General features: G+C 49.7%; 1 protein-coding gene across 1 annotated transcript in view; it reads right to left on the bottom strand.

The window, feature by feature from the left end:
* The window catches only part of RIMKLB (ribosomal modification protein rimK like family member B), a 28,724-nt gene extending 16,799 nt beyond the window's left edge, over positions 1 to 11,925 (bottom strand). Inside the window, exon 1 of the mRNA XM_056847886.1 lies at positions 11,724 to 11,925. Within this exon, the coding sequence (XP_056703864.1) occupies positions 11,724 to 11,898 (175 nt within the window). The 5' untranslated portion in view covers positions 11,899 to 11,925. The remainder of the gene's footprint in view (positions 1 to 11,723) is intronic.
* Positions 11,926 to 12,158: the final 233 nt, after the last annotated feature.

The raw sequence follows: 12,158 nt of genomic DNA, 5'->3' as shown, positions 1-12,158 counted from the left end.
AAGTTGCAAGTCCCTGCCGCGTTGACCTGTTCCTGTACCGTTCCTGGACAGCTATGGCGGGCGACCAGAAGGACAACGCTGTACCCAAAAGACCTGACCTACCCCCTTCGGAAGGGAAGTCGACTGGGAAGACGACCAGTGGAACCAGTGGACTCTGGATCAGGTTTGTGAACAAAGGCCAAGCAAACTCGCTTGGAGAGCTGGCTGGAAACTCCCAGCCATTGGTCGCTCCCGAAGAGCGACGCGCAGTCAAGACGGACTGTGGTTCACGGGTTGGGGTTCGAGGACGATCCCGCCCGAAAGGAAGCCCTGCTACTTCATCAGATGGATGAGGAGCGGCTGCGCTGGCAGACAGAGCGCCAGGATTTACTGGACCGGATGGATACCATGCAAGCAGTGATGCTGGAGATGGCCCGAGCCATGGATGAACTGAAAGTTCAAACTCCACCCGTGGACCCGCCGGACAGAGGACGACAGCCACCCGTGGCCCCCGCACCTCCCATCTGTCCCGCTCCACCGGCTCGCAGAGATTTGAAAATCACGTATGACGGGTCGAGTGACCAGCTAACGTTTTTTATGGTGCAAGTGGACATTTTTATGCGTGAACAGGCCCGGACTTTTACCTCGGAAGACTCCCGAGTCCAATACGTGGCTTCTCTCTTACAAGGTGAGGCGGCCGCCTGGATGATACAGCAGTATGAGCTCCGCTCCCCGGTCCTGCGAAGCCTCAATGACTTCATGGTCGCCCTTCGACACCGCTTCGAGGACCCGCATTTGGGTGAGCGAGCAAAGACTGCCTTGCAACAACTGCGCCAAGGGACTAAATCTGTCACGCAGTATGCAAGCGAGTTCCAGTCGCTCTTGAGCCGCATTTTGGACAGGAGTGAAGCTACCCGGGTGCAGTGTTTCCGCGAAGGTTTGAACCCGGATTTGCAACACTGGGCCTTCATGCAGGGCAACCCTCCTGATGTTGAGGGCTGGGTTCACCACGCCGCTGACATCAAAAACCGAAAGCAACTGCTGCTCCTGTCCCGACAGCGCACCGGACGGGAGACCAAGCTCCGTGGAGACAGACCCGGCGGTCCGAAGGACTCTCGTCCCCCTTCGGGGGGAGGACCCTCCATGACCGAACGCCGCAAACGCTTTGAGAGCGGGGTCTGTCTCGTTTGCGGAGGAAAAGGACACTTTGCTTCTCAATGCCCTTCACGACCCGGACGTCTGGGACCGCCTCGTCCGGCAACGACCGAGCCTGAGAAACCCCCTCCCGAGGGGCAACCTCGCCGCCGGAGTGGCGCACCGAGCCGACGAAGCGCACCCTCAGCCTTGCAAGCACGCTCCGAGGTCGCAGCTCCGGATTCTACCGGCCCGTCGGGGTCACGGATTACAAATGAAGCCTTTGACTCATCGGAGTCACGGATTACAAATACCGCAACTGCTTCCTCCAGCGAGGAGGAGGACTGGGACCTGCCGGCAAAAAACGCCGTCGGTCTGCTGTAAGGGGGGCTCCTCAGCAGACCGCTCCGAACGTTGTGCAAGGAGCTCCACTAATGGTAAGCGCTCAAGAAGACAATGTGTATGTAAAGGTCAAACTCTCACTACCAAAAGGGGGGCCCACGTTAGAATTCACGGCCCTAGTGGATTCGGGTTGTGCCCGCACCATGATGAGCGAAGAGGCTGCCCAACTGTTGCGCGTTAAGCGGAAGCGGTTACCCGAACCCATCCGCTTTTCCCAGATGGATGGCAGTGACTTTAAGAAGGGACCCGTAACCCACCGCACCGCAGCAGTCATCATGGCTATAGGGGAGCATTGGGAGCGCCTTTATTTTACCATTGCCCCCATCGTCGCACCTATTGTGTTAGGGATGAATTGGTTGCTGGGGCACAATCCCACCATAGACTGGGTTGAGCGGACGCTCACCTTTCCCCGCAACTCATGTGAACTTCATGATAGAGACCGAGTACTGCACACCCCCGCAGCCGCCCTCGTAGGGGCCCCTTCCGTCGGGACTCCGCTGCCCCAGCTCCCCAACGAGTATTCCCAGTTTGCCGATGTGTTTGATGTGCGAGAATGCGACGAGTTACCCCCCCACCGGGAGACGGACTGTGCCATTGAGATAGTGGGAGATGGCAAATTGTCCAAAGGAAAGGTTTACCCCATGAGTCCTAATGAAAAGGCAGTGTTGCGGGAGTATTTGGACACCAATTTGGCGCGGGGTTTCATTCGCCCGTCCAAAGCTCCATACTCGGCCCCTGCCTTCTTTGTCAAGAAAAAAACGGGGGACTTGAGACTGTGTATTGATTTTCGTAGACTGAATGCAGTCACTCAGTCTAATGCATACCCCCTCCCTCTCATTCCAGACCTTCTCGCACAGTTGAAAGAGGGCCGCATCTTCACCAAATTGGATTTGGTGGAGGCCTACCACCGAGTTCGCATACGAGAAGGGGACGAGCCAAAGACTGCCTTCTCCAGTTGTTTTGGAATGTTTGAATATTTAGTGATGCCGTTCGGACTTTCGGGGGCTCCGAGTGTGTTTATGCAATTAATTAATGAAGTGCTTCATGATTTATTGTTCCGTGGGGTGGTGGTTTTCCTGGACGACATTCTCATTTATACGAAAACCATGTACAATTGGTACGCGAAGTGCTGCAACGGCTGCGCGAGCACAAGCTGTTTGCTAAGGTCTCTAAATGTGATTTTCATCAACCATCCATTACCTTCTTGGGGTACGTGATCTCCCATCAAGGCTTAGAAATGGATCCCGAAAAGGTTCGAGCAGTAATGGAATGGGACCCCCCCCACCACGCGCAGACATTTACAGCAATTTTGGGGTTTTGCTAACTTTTACCGAAACTTCATTCCCAATTTTGCCCAAGTAGCGCTCCCCCTCACTTCGCTTCTGCGCACGAAAGGGAAAGGGGCGGGAGCCGCCTTGCCCTCGGCTCGGTTGCAGTGGAGTTCGGACTGCCAGCAGGCTTTCGATACGCTCAAGCTGCTTTTCTCGTCCGAACCCATTCTTGCGCACCCGGATTGTGAAAAGCCTTTCGTGGTTCAGGTCGATGCTTCCGACGTTGCTATGGGAGGGGCCCTCTTGCAACGGGACGAGAACGGTCTGCTGAGACCTTGTGCCTATTTTTCTAAAAAATTCTCCCAATCCGAAATCAACTGGGCCATTTGGGAGAAGGAAGCCGCCGCGGTTAAACATGCCCTTACCATTTAGAGGCATTTCCTGGAAGGGGCAGAGATCCCTTTTGAGGTTTGGAGCGATCACAAGAACCTAGAGGCCCTGAAAGGGGCCCGAAAGCTCAACGCAAAACAAATTCCTTGGGCACAGTTTTTTGCCAAGTTCCGCTTTGTCCTGAAACATGTGCCAGGGAAGGACAATGCGTTAGCGGATGCTCTTTCTAGGCTTCCCAAGTACCGCAATGACTTTGACCGTCCGGTGGATTCCTTGTTTACCCCTGAACAGAGGGGGGAGGTTTCGGGACTTGCAGTAACCACCCGGTCCCAATCCCACCGTCAGGAGGTTCCCCCCCTTAAGGGAATCCCGGAGGCTTTTCAACAGCGGCTCCGGGACGCTTCTCAGAGGGAGGCGGATTTGCAGGTCCTCCCCACAAATCTCGACCGACAGGGCTCCTTGTGGCTGCAGGGGGGTAAGCCTTACGTCCCCGAGGCGCTCCGAAAAGAGGTGTTGGGACTGGTTCACGGGGCCAAGCTTGCGGGGCATTTTGGGTTTGTCAAGACTTTGCATCTCTTGCGACGCCAATTTTGGTGGCCAGGCATGAGGGCCGATGTGGAATTGTATGTGCGCAGCTGCCCCATCTGCGCCACGGCCAAAAAACGGATGGGAAAACCCCCCGGACTATTAAAGCCTCTAGAGACCCCAACCATGCCCTGGGAAGTGATCGCCATGGATTTTATCACTGATTTACCCCCAAGTCGGGGGAAAACGGTACTGTGGGTGATAACAGACTTACTTTCTAAACAGGTTCACTTTGTTCCTTGTGCGGGACTACCATCGGCCCAAAAGTTGGCTAAACTGTTTATTAGTCACGTGGTGAAGCATCATTCGGTCCCGAGAAAGGTTCTCTCCGACAGAGGGGCCCAGTTCGTTGCCAAATTCTGGAGAGCCTTCCTGAAAGTCATGGGGGTGGAAGAGCAAGGACTTTCTTCAGCCTATCACCCCCAGACTGATGGCCAGACCGAACGTGTCAATGCTGTAGTAGAATGTTATCTCAGGTGTTATGTCAATTATCACCAGGATGATTGGGTAGACCTGTTGCCTTTTGCTGAATATGCCTATAATAATGCCCCCCATTCCTCCACAGGTTTCAGTCCGTTTCGAGTGGTTTATGGAAAGGACTTTGGGCCCTTTGGTTCCCCCAACATCACTCCTGAACTCGAGGGGGTGCAGGAGGTCCAAGATTGGGTACAAGTAGTGCAGACCACTTGGCCCTGGCTGCAGAAAAACCTGGAAAGGGCCAAGCGCAAATACAAAGACCAGGCCGATAAGCATCGGTCCCCAGGGTGGGAACTCAGGGTGGGAGAGCAGGTTTACCTCTCCACCAAGAACCTACGGTCACTTCGGCCTTGCAAAAAGCTTAGTGACAGGTATGTAGGTCCCTTCCCCATCACCCGGGTGATCAATGACATCACGGTGGAGTTGGAACTTCCCAAATCTCTTCGGGGGGTGCATCCGGTGTTCCATATCAGTCTACTTAAGCCGTACGTCGCTGCCCCTCAGTTCCACCCCCTCCCTAAGTCTGAAGTTCCTACTGTTGTGGGAGGTGAATCGCATCTTGAGGTTTCTAAAGTGTTGGACTCTAAGCTGAAAAGGGGGGAACTGTTCTATTTGATCTGCTGGGCGCCGCCCAGGATGAGTGGGTAGCTGCTCCCCATGTGGCGGCTCCCCGCCTGGTTCGAGAGTTTCACTCTGCCTATCCTGACAGGCCTCATCCACCCGGACTTGGGGGAGGGGGGCCTTAAGGGGGGCAGAATGTGAGGGTCTGTGTGTCTTTGCCTTGAGTGAGGCCTTTGCATTTGTCTGGTTTCCCCCCCCCCCTCTCCCTGGACTCGTAAAAGCAGTCCAGGCCTCTGGCCTTTCCTTAGTTCAGGCGGGGCGTCTGACAAGGCCCAGGTTGGAATGTGTCTCCCTCCTTCCCACGTCCCTCCCAAACTCTTACTGACTCCCTTCCTCCGGCTCTGACCTTGGAGGCAATAGATAGTACTAACAAGCTCCCTGGCTCTTTGATGTTTGTACCATGCACAGTTATGCTTCCCATAATATACGTTTGACATCTGTTGCCCTGTAGGGGTTATAATTCTGTCTTTGTGAAATCGTAGTCACTTGCAACTTTACCAGTGTTTGGCTTACACCTTCTGAAGCTCTCAATAAAGATCCTTGTTTCTGCACGACTGTCTGAGCAAGTGGCTTTATGGGATTTGCACAGAGAGGTGGGGAACCCTCACATATATATGGCTACTAGTCAAAATGGATACCAGTCATGACGCATACCTATTCTCTCCAGTAACAGAGCATGCCTATTAGGTGCTGTGGGACCCAGGCAGGATAAATGCTGCTGCTGTCGTCTTGCTTGTGGGCTTCCTAGAGGCACCTGGATGGCCACTGTGTGATCATCAGATCTCATAAACTCAGTAGGATAGGCCCTGGTTAGTACTTGGATGGGAGACCACCGAGGAAGTCCAGAGTAGGCAATGGCAAACCACCTCTGTTCCTTTCTTGCCCTGAAAGACCTACAGGGTCACCATGAGTCTGCCGCAACTTGACGGCGCTTCCCAACATCCGCCACCAGTAAGAAGAAGGGGAGAAATTAAGGTTCTCTCATTCAGACAAGCTGTGGGCCTCAAGGAATTGGGGGTGGGGTGGCAGAACGATGGGAAGCCCCTTCCCCGGGATTCTGTTGAGGGTTTATGCAAACCAATCTTAATCCTTAACTCTCTTTATCTGCGTTTTAACAGATAACTGCTCCGAGATTGCTCAGTCCACATCAGATCATCGGGGGTAGGGGTTAAACCCAATGTCTTCCTGCCTATCTAGGCATTTCCCCTGAGTACACAGAAGCTCCTGTCGTTGTTTTTATGACAGGTATTTGACCATGAAATTTTAAGAGGGGGCAAGCTAGAAACTGTGGAAGGAGGACTATCTGGACATCCCATCCAAATCTCCAACACCAGGTTTCTATAAATTGTTCAGGGGCAGAACAGGACAATTTCCTCATTCCCCCCCCCCCAACGAAGGCCCAAAACATTGCGTCTTCTGCAGCACACTTTGTCCCCATTAAGTTGTTCTTGTACACTTCAGCATTATCATCTAGCTTGGAGAGGACTAAGGTCCTGCACAATGTGAAGGATAGGCTCATGGTCCACCCTCGGTAAAAGGACGTAATCATGTGAACAGCTAATGCCTCTGCAAATTGCATCGTTAGCCGTTTGTGCGTGGGAAGCACACAAGTTTCTTGTCCAACACAAGTCTCACTAAATTAATCTAAGCAACTACTGTGATGACCAACTGGATCGGGATGCTGGACAAAAGTGCACAGTCCCTTTTGGAAATGCAAGTAACTATTTTCATATTGCCCACTGATATATGCAGTCAAGGACTTCCCGAAGGTCCTTCTGTAATCTGCACGCTTAAGAATTCAAAACACCTATCTCGAGAATGTCTGTGTCACCTTCTCACAGAGCACAATTGTTTAGCTGTAATTCAGCATTAAGACGAATCCCAATTTGATTATTAGCTGTAAGAGTATCGCACAGTTCAATGCTGATCAAATCTCTCACATCAGCTCTGGCAGTTTGATAATACAGCAGATAATAAATATGTCCTAATTGGAGATCTGAAGGCTTGGGTGGGGGGTTGAGGGGGGTAACACACACACACACACACACACAGACTTTTAAAAAGTAATTCCCAATGGAAAATTTGGCGAGCCTGGGGGATTACTGGGGAGGGGAAAGACTCCTAGGAAATATTGTTTCTTAAACAAAACCTCTACCACCCATGTATCTGTGTGTTGTGTGTTAAGTGCCGTCAAGTCGCTTCTGACTCATGGCGACCCTATGAATCAATGTCCTCCAAAACATCCTATCTTTAACAGCCTTGCTCTGGTCTTGGAAACTGAGGGCCCTGGCTTCCTTTATAGAGTCCATCCATCTCTTGTTGGGTCCTCCTCTTTTCCTAGCATGACTGTCTTTTCCAGTGACTCTTGTCTTCTCATCGTGTGACCAAAATACAACAACCTCAGTTTAGTCATTTTAGCTTCTAGGGTCAGTTCAGGCTTTATTTGATCTATAACCCACTGATTTGTTTTTTGGGCGGTCCAGGGTATCCGTCACACTCTCCTTCAACACCACACTTCAAAGGAATCTACTTTCTTCCTACCAGCTTTCTTCATTGCCCAGCTTTCACACCCACACATAGTAATAGGGAATATGATGGCACGAATTAACTTGATCTTGCTGGCCAGTGACACATCCTTAAACTTCAGAATCTTTTCTAGCTCATTCATGGTTGCCACTTATCTAGGGATAGAAAAGAATGGAGGAGGACCCTGGAACAGCAATTCTGCCACTTCAGGGGAAGTACAACACTACCCAGAACAGGTTGTCATCCAGCTCCCACAGCACCTTTGCACCCAACCCAGAACAACTCTACTTTGCCTTGATTAAACTGGGTCTGCTTGCTTTCTTTATCTGCCCTCCAGCCACCAGCTTAGTACACTGGGCACTACCTAGAATAAGATGGAAAGTACGGATTTTTATTTATTTATTTACACCCACGTTTCTTTCCAATGGAGACACAGAACGGCCTATATCATTATTCTCTCCTCCATTTTATCTTCACGACAGCCCTGTGAGGTAGATTAGGCAGAGCATGATGGTCCACAAAGCTACTTCCATGGCAGCATGGAGATTTGAACCTGGGTCTCCCAGACCCTAGTCCAAAACTCACACACACACACAAGTCTCACTCAACTCTTACTCGGCTGGCCTCGACCAGGGCCAGGGCTTTCTCTGCCCTGGCCACTGCCAGGAGGAATAGCCTCTCTAGTGAGACCAGGGCCCTGCGGACCTTAAAGAGTTCTGCAGGGCCGGTAAAACGGAGCTATTCTGCCAGGCCTATGGTTGAGGCCAGCTACGGCCCCCTTATATATAAATTCTGGCCTCGCTAACTGCCACGGCAGCTATTCTTTCCCATATTCAACTGGGCCTTTATCCATCTGCTCACCTGGATGTGGTTTTATGTTAACACCCTAGAGGCGCCTTTAGATAAATTAGGACATTGTTTTATAGGGCCATTTTAATAGCTGTTTTAAGGGTTTTTATCTATGTAATAGGTTGTTTGTATTCCTTTGTAAGCTGCTCTGAGCCCGGCGTTGAGCCAGGGAGAGCAGGATAGTTAGTTGAATAAATAAATTAATTAACCACTACATCATGCAGTAAGGCTTTATTCCCAATGGTTCCTGATTGGCAGATTATCTCTCTCTGCTCTCAGAAAGATCTTAAAGAGCAAGGTGGGAAAGATGGAAGTTTCAGGGCCAGAGGAAGAAGAGTTGGTTTCTATATGCCGACTGTCTCTCCCACTTAAGGAAGAATCAAACCAGCTCACAATCACCTTCTCTTCCCCACCCCACAACAGACACCCTGTGAGATAGGTGGGGCTGAGAGAACAGAACTGTGACTAGCCCAAGGTCACCCAGCTGGCTTCACGTGGAGGAGTGGGGAAACCGACCCGGTTCACCAGATTAGCCTCCGCCGCTCATGTGGAGGAGTGGGGAATCGAACCCAGTTCTCCAGAACAGAACCCACCGCTCCAAACCAGGAATGGCCAAGGAGAGGAGGCTCCCCGGTGCCATCCACACTGTCTGGAAATCATCCAGATGCACAGCTGTGGGCTGCAGATGTGGCCACATTGCTACTTTTCACACAGAAGAGAACACCACTGATAACCCTGCCTTGAAGGACAAGCCCCTCTTGCCCAAATTTGCCCGGAAAGTCTAGAAAAGGTCAAGAGTTGAACCCGAAATATATAGTCCTTCAGACAATTTTTATGAAAATGGTATGCTGCCTCTCAGACCGAACTGAAGGGTCTTCAATTTCTCTGTTTCCAGGTAGCATCAGAGGCCTTTTCAAGGACAAAAGAGATTAGATCAGGAGCTCTTATCTGACGAAGGCTTGGTGCACAGGTGATCAGTTGTAGACCACTGCATCCAGGAAACCATTTTGAGTATTTACTAGTATGTTACTGCATTCAATGGACCATTTCCTGGCAGGAGTCCACCATGGGTTGAAGAGGAGTGCAAACAGCACATTAAGCCAAAAGGTCAGCATGCTAGATTCCCAAGATCAGATACAGCTTTCAAAGCAAGTACAGTAGCAGCAGTCCACCATGAATCCAAAAGGATACGTTCCGGCTAGACCTGATCACAGAAGGTCAGCAATAGTCTGAGAACAGTGTCAAGTATTCCCTACAGCACTGCATAAGGGATGTCATACAGCCAGACTGCAGACTAGCACAATGCCACATCTCACTGTAGCAACTAAATGGGTACACTTCATCAATCTAATTCTCAACATGGTCCCATCTGTGAATATTTAAATCCAGAGATCAAGGCCATGAAGAGACACGAAACGTATTTCTATAAAATATCTGCCCCCTACCCTGTTTGGCAAAAAAACAGGTAAACTTGAGGGGAGTTCCCCAAAACAGAGGGACATTATCTATACTTGAACCCTGTCAGCATCCACCTTCCTTGCTGCATGTAGGAGATACCAGAGCAGGGGAAGGAGTTTCACGGGGCTCAGGGGTGTTATTGTATTTTAGCTTCTGCGCTGCTGCAAGCTGCTTAGGGGGCGGTGAAGCTACACCGTCCCCAAGCCCATCGTAAGTACCCCCCCATTAGGATTGGGCTGCCTGCCTTAGTTCCCTCTTCAGCAGATCACAACATGTTGAGCCTTGATACAATAATAAATTGGTCGGCCTGTTTAAAGGTACACCTGGCCCCCAGAAAATAGTACTTCACCTGTCACATTTGCACAGGCCAGTATAGAGCTCACTATTTAGATTCCGTAACTATATAATCAGCCAACACGGATCCTCGGGGCTTAGCCTGAATCAACTTGGCAAATGCCTTAGATAATCAAGATTAAGAGACAGAAACAGAATAAGAGACATGAAGCTAATGAGTCTGGTTACTCTTCCAAGTAAAGTATAAGGGCCTTTAACCCTGCAAAGACCTAACTGTATAATTCCGAATCTATTAAACAGCAACCTTTAAACACTGGTGTAGTATTCATTTTCACTGCCCTTGTAAGAAGAGCCATTACACATAATTCACACTTGAAAATACTCATACATTTCCCTGTGGTGAATAAATATCGGAAACTCCACAAATAGGAAAGCTTCTCATAAATAGAGGAATGGTTTCTCTCCAAGCTATGGATGTCCCACAAAGAACTTTTACCAGACTTCATGGGCAGTGGGCTATTGACTTTTGTGGACTTATTTGTAAGGGAGTGTAACTGCGTATTTTAAAAAGAAACTTTTAGAGTTGGAAGGGACCACCAGGGTCATCTAGTCCAACCCCCTGCACAAGGCAGGAAATTCACAACGACCTCCCCCCACACCCCCAGTGCCCAGAAGATGGCCAAGATGCCCTCCCTCTCATGAACTGCCTAAGTCCATAGAATCAGCAATGCTGACAGATGGCCATCTAGCCTCTGCTTCAAAACCTCCAGGGAAGGAGAACTCACCGTTCCCAAGGAAGCCTGTTCCACTGAGGAAAAGCTCTAACTGTTAGAAAATTCTTCCTAATGTCTAGATGGAAACTCTTCTGATTTTATTTCAACCCGTTGGTTCTGGTCTGACCTTCTGGGGCAACAGAAAACAACTCGGCACCCTCCTCTCTATGACAGCCCATCAAGTACTTGAAGATGGTTATCATATCCCCTCTCAGTCTTCTCCTTTTCAGGCTGAACATATTCAGCTCCTTCAACCTTTCCTTATAGGACTTGGTCTCCAGACCCCTCACCATCTTTGTTGCCCTCCTCTGGACACGTTCCAGCTTAAGAGATCCCAAATTGAATTGTTAGCATTTTTAATTTAAACACATCTATCAAGATATAGCTTTGGCAGTTCAATGCTGCGGCAGTCGCCTTGTTTGTGGGCGTTATAGAGGCACCTGGTTGGCCATTGTGTGAACAGACTGCTGGGCTTGATGGACCTGGGTCTGATCCAGCAGGACTTTTCTGATGTTCTTAGCTACAGTTAGAGGAGCATGGATTCTTCAGACCTATTTTAAGCCATTTGTCGGATTATCTGTAGATAGCAAGAACCAGATGCCACAAATTTAAGCACACATGAGTAAAAGGACTACTAGAATTTTTTTTATGATGCAGTTATTTACAAGGAAGAATTCATACGACACGAACTTATGGCCTGGTGGTCCCAGAACACCTGCCACTCTCTCAGGAGCTGAAGATTTTGTCCTCGCATCACCCATGAAGAAGGAGAAAGAAACCTAGACTTATATCAAAGGGCGTTCCCCACTGCAAATCCAGATGAAGGATAACCAACAGGTATAGCTCCATAAAGTAGCATACATCTGCTAGTTTTAACTAGATTCTGTTCACCTAAAACCTATTTGCAGTTATTCAGATAAAGCAAGGGTATCCGCACACCCTCCCACGCCGCCCTTATTCTTACCCAGGTTTCCTTGCTCGATGGTCAGGACCACTTCATCCATCACCAAGGCCCGAAAGTCCAGGTCCTCTTCGCAACATTTGGCTTTGAGCGCCCTCAGAATTTCCTGCTGGGGGTAGTCTTCCCGGATACGGCGATCAGTCAAAAACCACAGCCTGGGTGCTATGGAGCTACACATCTTGAACTACTCCCACAGACTTCAGTCTTCCTTCGCAAACCACTGTCTAGAACGTAAAAGCAGAAAACTTAGCATGCAAAAAGATTGGCCTTCCCCCTCTCCTATTATTTTGTATAGTACTGGCAATGCACGTTTACATGTTTCCCTGAAGCAAAAAGTTCTGACATAGAAGCCTGCATCTTGAAAGGAAGCTAAGATTAATTATTCTTAAACCAGAGAAAGACTAGATTCTTATTGTCCAATGTAGTTTCAGAAATTAG

The sequence above is a fragment of the Euleptes europaea genome, chromosome 4, assembly GCF_029931775.1.
Source record: "Euleptes europaea isolate rEulEur1 chromosome 4, rEulEur1.hap1, whole genome shotgun sequence".
In the NCBI taxonomy this organism is placed as follows: domain Eukaryota; kingdom Metazoa; phylum Chordata; class Lepidosauria; order Squamata; family Sphaerodactylidae; genus Euleptes; species Euleptes europaea.
This window is presented reverse-complemented; position numbering and strand designations above follow the sequence as displayed.